The sequence below is a fragment of the Thalia democratica genome, chromosome 1, assembly GCF_965202585.1.
Source record: "Thalia democratica chromosome 1, ktThaDemo2.hap1.1, whole genome shotgun sequence".
NCBI lineage: Eukaryota > Metazoa > Chordata > Thaliacea > Salpida > Salpidae > Thalia > Thalia democratica.
In genome coordinates this window covers 42245567-42256430 of record NC_139165.1, presented here as the reverse complement: position 1 = coordinate 42256430, position 10864 = coordinate 42245567, and the positions used below count along the sequence as shown (strand labels likewise).

The 10864-nt window shown below is 29.0% G+C and overlaps 1 protein-coding gene across 2 annotated transcripts; it reads left to right on the top strand.

Moving 5' to 3' along the window:
* Nucleotides 1-819: 819 nt before the first annotated feature.
* On the top strand, nucleotides 820-6402 carry LOC145832058 (uncharacterized). Of its 2 annotated transcripts, XM_082939422.1 has the most exons (6): nucleotides 820-869; nucleotides 1324-1429; nucleotides 1727-1750; nucleotides 2958-3026; nucleotides 4793-4941; nucleotides 5505-6402. In XM_082939422.1, the coding sequence occupies exons 2-6, from the start codon at nucleotides 1336-1338 to the stop codon at nucleotides 6228-6230; spliced, it is 1062 nt and encodes a 353-aa protein (XP_082795548.1). In that variant the 5' UTR covers nucleotides 820-869; nucleotides 1324-1335; the 3' UTR covers nucleotides 6231-6402. The 2 variants fall into 2 exon arrangements, with proteins under 2 accessions (XP_082795548.1, XP_082795554.1); XM_082939428.1 differs by lacking the exons at nucleotides 820-869; nucleotides 1324-1429; nucleotides 1727-1750 and adding an exon at nucleotides 2464-2873.
* Nucleotides 6403-10864: the final 4462 nt, after the last annotated feature.

The following is a 10864-nucleotide window of genomic DNA, read 5'->3' as shown; positions in this document are numbered from 1 at the left end:
TACACTTTCTTCATTAGCAGTTGTTTAAGTGTTAAAATGTTATTTCCAGTGACAAAATTGATCATTAATCATAAGTGCTGCTTTTTTTATTCAAAAACATTTTAAAACTGTTTTATGTTTTAATTTTCTTTTACAATTTTTATTTTTATTTTCTTTAGTACTTATTTTCTTTAAATATAACGTTTACACAGTAAACCTAACAGTATAAGCAAACATTTACAAGCTTTATTTTAGTATGCAAAGCTTTTATCCTATAAAATCCTTTGTTGTGCAAACTTTTCTTCTCAGTAATTTACATTCTAAATAGCTGTAAGTATGTTAAACGGAACAAAAACACAAAATTAATTTCCATCTTGTTTCAGTAACACTTCCTTCTCCCAACAAAGAGACTTGTGCGGCTTTGAAAACAAAGGAAGTTAATTTTTCTTGCAAGCACACGCATGCATATACATACATATACGAGCTGTTTTCTTTGTTGAACTGCAAAGCGCTCGCAAACGAAAACAAGAAAGCTTCATGCAGACAATGCAGACGTTGAGAGTTGCAGCTTGGCATCAGTGCCTAGTTTCCGGCGGGTTTTTACAAGAAAGTGTTGGCCTTTTCTTTGTTGTTGTTGTAAAGAAATTTCTTGTTTGCTTCTTGTTTTATATAACAAACACAAAACGACCACATTTTTGAGTTCGTTTTTTCTTTGTAAATCAACACATCTTTGTGTTATGATGTCAGACAGAGAAAGTGGTTTGAAATTAGTTTGATCATAATCAATTCTATTGAACAAAAGAAGTAACATTTTGTCTATTTATAACACTTTTCAGGTTTTATTAAATTTTATTAAAAGCACAAAGAAGCAGAAAGTTATCTTTTGTCAAGTGAGTTTTATACTTCAGTACTGTAGATTGTTCAATTTTAACTGTATTTATTTTAAAGTATCAAATATTATCATTAAAACTCAGCTAAGTTTACGTATTTTTTATAAGTATAATGTATTATTATCCGGATTTATTTAAAGAAATTAAAATTTGTAGAAATTTAATTTCTTTACAACACAAGTTGCAAGTAATTCCAAAAATATGTCAAAGATAGATTTAATTTAATTTTTTAAAACTTAATTGAATTTAAATTCAATAGTATTGTAAGTTAGACTTTTTGATTTAACTTACGTTTAATACATAATAAAAACATTCAAGAAAATATCTTTTGAAGCCCAAGTCGCTATTGTTTACCTAAACACTGTTTCAAACTATCAATAAAAAAGATACAGAAAAAAAAATCAAAATAAAGATTTGCATGAAAATATGTGTTTAAACGAAAAAAATAATACAGAGCACTTTAAAAATGTCGTATTTAAAACAAGCAATGAGCGGTTATTCTGGTATTCCCCTAAACCATTCCGACATGTCGTTAACACACCAGCTGGTCCCGTATCACAGTGAGTTTTAGTTTTAATTTGCTTGTAGCATTGAGATAGTGAATTTCAGTGGTACTTTATATAAATGTTTTATTTGAATTCTTGTGCGATTTTTTTTAATGACCTTCGACATTTAAACGCTTTTATTGATAAGCTGTTATGATGTAAAAACAGTTTTGTTTATTTCCAGGTAAACAAAAGAGCTATAAATTACAAGGTTTAAAACTAGTTTAAAAACTTTATAAATAAGAAAAGTATATGTGGAAGATATCGAAAGAATAAATTAAATTGCTTGTTAAAAACATATACAATTTACAGGTGATCCTGCCGGTTACTTTCAAAGTGAGTGCTGTTTTAATTAATTATTATTTATACTTAACTCAATAATATGACTTTTATTCTTTAAATATGTATGGTGTTATCAATGTTTTTTTTCAATTAAAGTTAAACATAGATAACTTTTTCTAATACTTTAAAGAACAAAACAAGTCCGTGCATTTATACAGCTTACTTATAGTAAATAATGCTTTTTAGTTGTTAAAAAAAGTATAAACTATATGTTTTTTATAAAACCAAACTAAATAGTATATCATTTACAGTATCGTTTTAGTGTGCTTAAACTTTCAATACTTTTACAACTGTTTTAGTTTCCATAATCTTGACATAATAGTAAAATACCAAATTTTTTTATAAAAAAGATTCAAAATTTTAAAACAACTTGGTTTTCGTAATTTTTATAATTAAAAATCTTAAAAAGCTTGTGCATAAAAATAAAAAATATATTTTTTATGAATTTATTATATACAAATCCGATTATTTGTACAATAAACCTACATTTAAAAAAAAAAGTTGACAAAGTGTGTTTTAACAACAAAATAATATGTACAATCGTCTTTACCTAGTAATTAGAACTCTACAACACAGTTTACTTGTTTTGAACGGCACAAAATACTAAAAAATAGTGTTTTTACCAAAAAAAGTTAAACTTACAATACATTTTAACAAAAACTTAACCTTAAAACTAGCTTTAAGTTCAAAAACTTAAAAGTACTGAGGTTCGACTGCGTTACAGAAGCTTCACATGCTTTGATAAAAGTTCAACCTACACAGACTGTAAGAACATAAAGAAGCAATTGAAAAAGTGCGTTTTGTCAAAGCATCTTAATCAAATTAGCAATGATCGCGCCTACAATTGCCTAACACACGAAACTACTTGTGGAAATTGATTGCGCACTTTGCAGCTTGTGTACACTCATAAAGATTACCTTCCGCAACCAACATCTCACAACACGCGCTGCCATTGTTGAGCGCTGCGGCTTTCTTGTTTGACTTTGCAATTACTGGCCGATGGCACTTTTGTCATGAGCCGCAAAAAAAGGCAGCACAAAACATACGTTCACAGGAACTTTTACAATGGCACCCATTGTTTCAGGAACCTACAACATCGAGCCTGTTTCTGCCAGCGGTTTTTTAATTATTTTTTAAACGTTTTTAACAAAGACGATAAAGCACTGGTTGGCTGTTTGTGGCTAATCAATTTTTATTGCAGGAATTCAAGGCATGCAGAACGGTCATCATCAGAAGAACATCGGACAGTACATGCCGCAGCAGATGTATGGTATGTTGGTTTTATAAACGTTGGAAGTTAATTATACATTTGTTAATAAGAAGTGTATTTCGTAGTTTTTAAATTCAATGTATTTCTTGCTAAATTCAGATAAGTTATAAATATGGTATTTTATACTGTGTTTAAAATTGTGTGGCTGTGATAAAAAGCTGTAATTTTTAAAAGATTCACATTCTAAGAAGCTTACCAATACAAATAATTGTGTTAAAAGTTATGTTAGCTTCGTTTTACTGTTTTTTTTTTAAAGGGTTTTTTTCATTTCCATTTTAAAACCCTATTTTTTACGTTTTTTTTTTGTTTTTTTTTATTCAGATTAAGAAATATTAAAACCAAAGTACATCTGAATTAAAATTTTTATCAAATCGTTATTTTCTTACGTTAACTAAAACATTGTTTTTAAATAGATACATATATATTTATATATATTTATTTATTTAGTATTACAAAACAAAACTAATGTTCGTATTGTTTACTGTAGTTTCTACGCATTACACAATTCATCAGAACAATAATAAAGCAAACAGCAAACATTTTTTAAGAATCAAAAAAATACACATTATGACGTTACAAATGAAATTGAATACTTTTTACTTAGCTAATCTTAAAAACAACTTCTGTACAAGTTAACTTATGTTTTGTTTTGCCTTGTTTGTTCTTGTTTTAATTTTATTTAGTTGCTGTTTTTGTTATTGATTAGTGTTTTTTGTTCTTCTAAAATACATATTTTGGTTGTGAAGACAGCGTTGCTGTCTTTCTTTTCTTTTTTAGTGGTAACTCTTTTTAATTTATACTTAAGTTTCATATTAAAAAGTTGTTTATATATACTTATACTTTCTCTCCTAATTTTGATTGATCACTTTTTTAAATATTACTGTTTAGTAAGTTAATAAGTTAAGTTTTAGCACATTTTGATGTTCTGTTCATAAATTGTGCTTAATAGAAGAAAAATACTCCCCTTCTAAAACCAATAATTTTTATCACTTTCGAATAATACAAAATATAACCTTTTAACTAAAATTTGTACTTTAAAAGCAGTTCTGTTGCGTTGTTAGTTTAAAAATATGAATAATAAATTATACTTTGCTTAAAACTTTAAATCTAGCATTCATTGAGTTACAGGTACCTTAGCTCAATATTTTGTTACCAAATCTATGCTTAGTTTATAAAAAGAGATTTTTTATATAGTCCTTTTGTACTGCTTTTTGGAACTAGTAAAAATAAATTACTAACATTTAAATTTATTTAATACAAATACTAAAAGTTTTTTGACTAGCTTTTTTAAGTTGTGTTTATTTTTATGTAACACTACTTTTATCAATTGTTATTCATTAAAAGGTCCTATGTGTTATTGTTACATCTGTCTACAGTAGTATGCATAGAAAGTAGTTAACTGTACACAGAAACTCCAAAAAGTCTTGGTTTTTTTCTAATTTGTAAATATCCAATTTTATTTTTCTACCAAAATGAATTTTTATTCTTCTTCTTAAGTTCTAATATACAGTATTAGTAAAAATTACAAAAAATACTAGTACTATTAGTGTTTGTGTTGATTTTTTTACCTAACTATTCAATGTACACATACCTTCGTTTTACATTGATTTACTGAGACAACATTTTTGGAGCCAGTAACTTGAACTCTCAAACTTGCTTTTGAAAACTTTCTTTATATTTATTAAGCCTTTGTTTTAAATTTTGTCAATGCAATCAGAAAATCCTACTCAAAAAACTTAGCACCTTAAAACATAGTCAAACTACAGGATCGCGCAAACAGCGAAGGGAGAGAACAACATTCACCAGATCCCAGTTGGAACTTCTCGAGCAGTTGTTCGCAAAAACGAGGTATCCTGACATCTTCATGAGAGAAGAAGTCGCCATCAAGATCAACCTTCCCGAATCTCGCGTTCAGGTATTGATTTTATCAAATAAGTGAGACCTTCTTAATAGAGTCTTTTTAATTTATAATAAATGTGTTTTAGTATCATCTAAAGTAGTTTATTACTAAAAAATGTGTAACAAAAGTTGTTACAAACCTTAATTTTTACTTTTAAGAACATATTAGAACAAAATATTCAAAAGTTATTGGTTTTATAATTAGGAAAAATTGAGTGCAAATTTAATCTAATTAAAAATAACCTTTTTTTATTGATTGTTTTAAAACTTTCGTTTTAACGAACCAATTAAAAGTTTAAAAAATAACTTAGTTTTAAAATTAATTTGAAATTTTATTTAATTACTTTACTTTACACATAGATTTAGGTACTAAATAAATATATTTTTTTTTTATTTCACACATTTACAACTGACTTCCTTTTTTAAAAATCTTTCAAAACTTTTGATAAAAATAAAACACTAAATCATCAAAAGCTACTTTAATTTAAAATTATCTTGTGGTTATGGTTTTGAAAGATTTTAGTTTTTACATACTTTTAAGTTAAAATTTATGATATAAAAAAAGCTTAATTTTTATAGGTCTGGTTTAAAAACCGCCGGGCAAAATGCAGACAACAAACTCAGCAACAGAAACAAAAGGAGCAAACAAAAAGCAAAGTCAAAGCCGGCAGTCAGCCAGAACCGAGCGCAGAACTTTCTAAATGCACAGATGATGACAAGCAAAACAGCCAGCAGTCAAGTAAAACTCCTGATTCAATAAGAAAGTTGTCAGAGGAGAATCAAAAGCTGAGCCTGACTCCAAAGGTCTCTTCTGCAGAATCAGATTCTCGCGGGGCCGAATCCACAGACAAAACTTCTGTTGTAGCTTCAAATAACACTGTAGTCGAAAAGAGCAGTCTGAAAGAGGTGGGCACGTTTACAACTCAAGAAGACAAATTAGCTGAAGAAAATGAAATACAGAAAAAAGGCGGCTCAAACAACCCTTGGAACCAGCAAGTTTTGCCCCCAACCGAAGCAGTTTCCTTGTACGGTCCTGAAGCTAACGCCTCCTTCGTGTCCGCCAATCACATGTCTCAGATGTCGGCACCCACTTTCATGTGCTCCCAGATGGGCGCCGGTTACCACGGCAACTACATCAACCAGCAGCAGGCTTATCTGAACGCCCTCGATCAAGCGTACCAGCCTCAGATGAACGGGTATTCGAGCGAAGGTTACAACGACGGATACGCTCAAGCGCAATCTTACTCGTACGCGCAATGTGATTATCGCAATGATGAGGAGACCTACAAGTTCCAACTGCAGTGAGTAGAGAAGCGTACCATTATGAAGGTTTGCAGGATCGAAAAAAAAAACAGAGAAAGGTTGAATCATGTTGTGAGAAGCAATAGACATATTATTCAAGGGAACCTTTGTTTTTTACTATATTTATACTTTTAAAATTAACGTACGTTATTTCAAATAAAAATCATTAAAATTACTGCATTTTATTTTTTCATTTGTAAATAACTCAAAAAATCTGTTTTTGAATGTGTCGTTAGGTTTATAGTTATTAACAAACAGCATAAAAAACACATTTGTTTTAATTTTACAAAATAATACTAGAATATAAAAGCTTGGCTTAATTTAATAATAAAATGCTTTGTTTTTTTTTTACATTAATATTAGGACTGAACTGCAACATTTTAATTACTATTTTTCTAGAAAGTTACCCCTTAAATGTTGATATTTAATTTATATATACAAAATTACCAAACTTCATCAAAAACAAAAACTAAATTTAAACATTTTAGACACAGAAAATTTGAATACAGCTGCTTTAATAAAGAAATATGGATAACTTTTTTTCAAAAGTTTTCAGTTGTATATTGTATAGTATAATCTTCAATTCAGTATTTTAGTTGAAATAAAAGATGTTACAAACCAAATTTAAACAAAAAAGGTTGTCTAGTTTAAAACAAGACCTAATAGCTGGTTAGGTATACTACTTTATGCTTAATTAGTTTTTAGTAATGTTTTTTTGTAAACTATCAAAACATACTCTTAAGTCAAATGATATTTTAATAAACTATGTTTTTTTTTTAATTCCCATTTAAAGCATTAGTGTCTTTTTAGGACTTTGTTAAGATACTTAGTTAAAAAAACTACTTTAAGGTAGTATTTCGTACTGTTTCTAAAAACTCTTTTTCTTTGGTAAATAAATGCTCTGTTAAAAATTAATCGTATTTTAAGTTGAGCAACTTATACAGTTTCAAATTAGACTGTTAGCGAAAGTTTTTTTTTTTTAGTTTTTCATCCCAAAGAAAAATATATAGGTATTAATTTTAGATATTGTTTATATTAACTAATCAATCAAAGCACGCATTAAGGCGACTTTATGTTTTGTTAATAGTTATGTATTTTTGATTTTAGACTATATTTTAATACGATTATTTTTTTACTTAACTGATTTTAAACTCAATACGCAAAAATAAACCGATTCTAACTTGGTTAATTTAATATAAAAAAATCTATACATTTTTAATTGAAAACTGCAATTGAAAGTTAAAAAAAAATGTTAAAACTGTATAAACATAAATTATATAGTGTATTTTTGTAGTTACTAAATTTAAAAGTTTTGTTCATACAAAGTACTTTGGGTGCATAGGTGCCGTAATTTAATTCTTCTTCAAATATAGCGACTGTAAGACACAGATACTTTAAAACAGGGACGTAGCTAGCTCAAAAAAGTTACGAATCTACAAAAATTAAAACATCTTAAATGACGGCAGATAACGTCCTAGCGGGAACACAGCAACTTAGACTACCTCTAATGTTATTGAATTTAATCTGAGTCTATGCAGTTATGTTAACACATCAAAAATTGAATGCTGAAGTACGAGTGATAACTGTATACAAGGCAATTTATTTTGCTCCACACCCCCTATGACTCTTTATGTCATGCCACTTATATAACCCAGAAAACATTCATTTAAATAAAGTATAAAAAAATCACAATTTAACTCAAAAACATTTAAAAATTATACATTTAACGTAGTCAATAGTAACAACAAGTTATGCAAATTTTTGTAACATAAATTTGTATGATTTTGATTTTTGAAGCTACAGCTTCCATTAGCATCAATTTTGCAATGCATTTTTTTGACAAACTAAAGCTTTAACGCGCTAAATGTTACAATTTGGATGTATCTAATTCGTTTAATTTTTACGACACTAAAAGTGCTAGAAAATACATACATGTCGAAATTATCTCTCAGGAGTGCATAACTAAGTTTATATGAATATTTTAAGCTAAGAAAGCAGAGTCTTTTTAAGCTGAAATAAAAGCAAGTTTTTTTTGCATATAAGTATACGTTTCTGTAGATTTGCAGAAACGTACCAAGCCACGTGCCTGCTTTAAAATGTACTATTTTAAGTAAGCATACGTCTATCAAAATAATTTGCTTGCAAAAATAATACAAGCGTTGAAATTACTTTACTCACAAAATCTTATATTAATACAATTCTGCTTAAAAATTAGGTCAGAATGGTAAACTTATTGGGTGCTCGTTGGCCATAATGGTAGCTAATTTTGTTTTATTACTAAAAGAGTTTTTGAAAAATGTGATCTTTTTGTGAAAATCAGCTCCAGTTAATTTAGTACAATTATAAATTTTCTATATAAACCATAGTTGATAATTTCTAATATTGCTTGTTAAATTAAAGAAAAAAGTTTAAACATTGCTACTGGTTATAAACTTCTAATTTTTTTAGATTTAAATAGTAATATGCTACTAGAGTTACTGTTTTCTGTATATTAGAAGCAATTTTTAACTATTTCGTTTAGCTTTTTTTGTTAAATATAATTTTAATATTAGTTTAAACTTGTTTAAAACTTTTACATTAAAAAAAAACAAAAGTACTGCTTATGCTTGTTTAATTTATATTTTACAAGTGTTTACTTTAAAATTTCAAAAGTAAGTTATTTGTAGTTAGTGATTTAGAATCAATTAAGTCATTTTGGATAAAATTTAGTTAAGTTTATTTAACGAAGTAAAGAAATCTACTCTTGTAAATATGGTCAAAGAAATTGATGTACAGAAATACCTCTCAATCATCGACAAAACTAAACAAAACGAAAAACGTTTAGTGTATAATTATTACTTGAAAATAAACAAACTAAAAGTAACAAACTAGTTTTTTCATGCAAAAAACACTTAAATCAATTTTTTCAATAAAAACTCCTAACTTCAGTACATTTATTAATTTTTGTCCTAATATGCTAACCTTTCCTAAGATAAGAAATAGATTTACACAACTTTTAACGGCGTGAGCGGTAAAATTTTATTGATATTGGTTGCTCTTTTTTGCCACGCCAACCTGATCAGTGTATCAAAAAAATTTGCTTATAAAAATAATACAATCATTGAAATTACTTTACTCACAACATCTTACATTAACACAACTATGCTAAAAAATTAGGTCTGAATGGTAAATTTATTGGGTGCCCGTTGGCCATACTGTTAGCTAACTTTATTTTATTACTAAAAATATTAGAGCTCTGAAGAGGTATAAGTTACCAAGCTCAAACATACGTGGTGTATTTGAACGAAAACAATCATAGTAGAACTATATTCCGCGGAAGCGGAATCATCATATCCGAATACACTATGTTGTCCTGCGCCCACATTTTTTTACCGGCGAAGGCGCTGCAGAGGTGATTGGGATGCATGCGGTCGCGGGAATGGTGCGAAAAATTCAAACAGACCGTGGTGAAGAAAACTGGATAGAGGCGCGGGAGGTCGTGATTAGCAACAGTTACGACAGAATGAAAAAATCAAAGGCGACCAGAATAAATGAGTTAAATTAAAAATTTCTATCACTGAAACGCGTTGAATGAAATAAATATGAAGTTGGCGGTTGGGAGACACGGAAGCTGCTGTACCTGGAGCCGGGAGTTAAATTCGTGCTTTGCGCGCTGCTGAGGTTAAAATGTCAAAGTCAAATAAGAAAAGGAGCAGACTTTTGCGGCTTTTTATCTTAATGACAAAATTTCAATCGGTGATACCCAAAATGAACAAGAATAAAACGCCAAAAACGCCCCCTAAAACAAAAATAAAACGCCCCCTACGCGTTGCCAGGTGATTCAGGGGCGGGCTCGTGGGTGAAGGAGAAATATAAGGGGTCGCGTACGGAGGTCATAAGTTAGAAAATATTGAGTACGAAGATTTGGTCGGGTCCTCCGGTTTTCCAGGAGCCTACACGAGCGTGTCCCATTATTTGGGTTGGATTAGGCGTTACAGCGGGAACAACTTTAAAACAGAGTTGAAAAAGTCTAAACAACCAAATGAATTGATACAGTTTGGTAGAAAAAATGGTTTAGAATATAGACCTCGAGGTGCGATAAAATTTAACCCTGGTCATATCGCACCCCATGATGATATAATCTATCGATATAATTCTATTCGTATATAATTGTTTACTCCCCATTAAGTCATAAAGCTTTTTTTTTGATTTTTTAAACATAGTTCGTATTATTGCTAAGCGTAGAATAAATTTTCCAATACATTTTTTGTGCTTTTTCAAGCAGAGTTTTAGACAACGTTTAAAGAACTTAAAATGTTTTAAAACTCTTCTATATAAAAATAATAACATCAAGTGTATCAACTAGTTTATAAACATTTTTTCTCAAAACCTTATCCCTTAAAAAGTACTAAATAGAAGCACTATAGAATTTAACTACGCATGTATACTGAATTTAGAGACAAAATGTTAAGTTAACGCAAAAAAAATAAACAGAAAGAAAAAAAAAACTTTTGTGTTAGTAGAAAAAATCGATAAGCCCAATAGGAACAGTTTAGAGTGAGTAGTTTTGTCCACTGTACTTTGTGGAGTTTATCATTTTTGTAACTTGTCTGCTGCATGAGTCACTGTATATTTTAATGGGAATGGGTCAGAAAAGC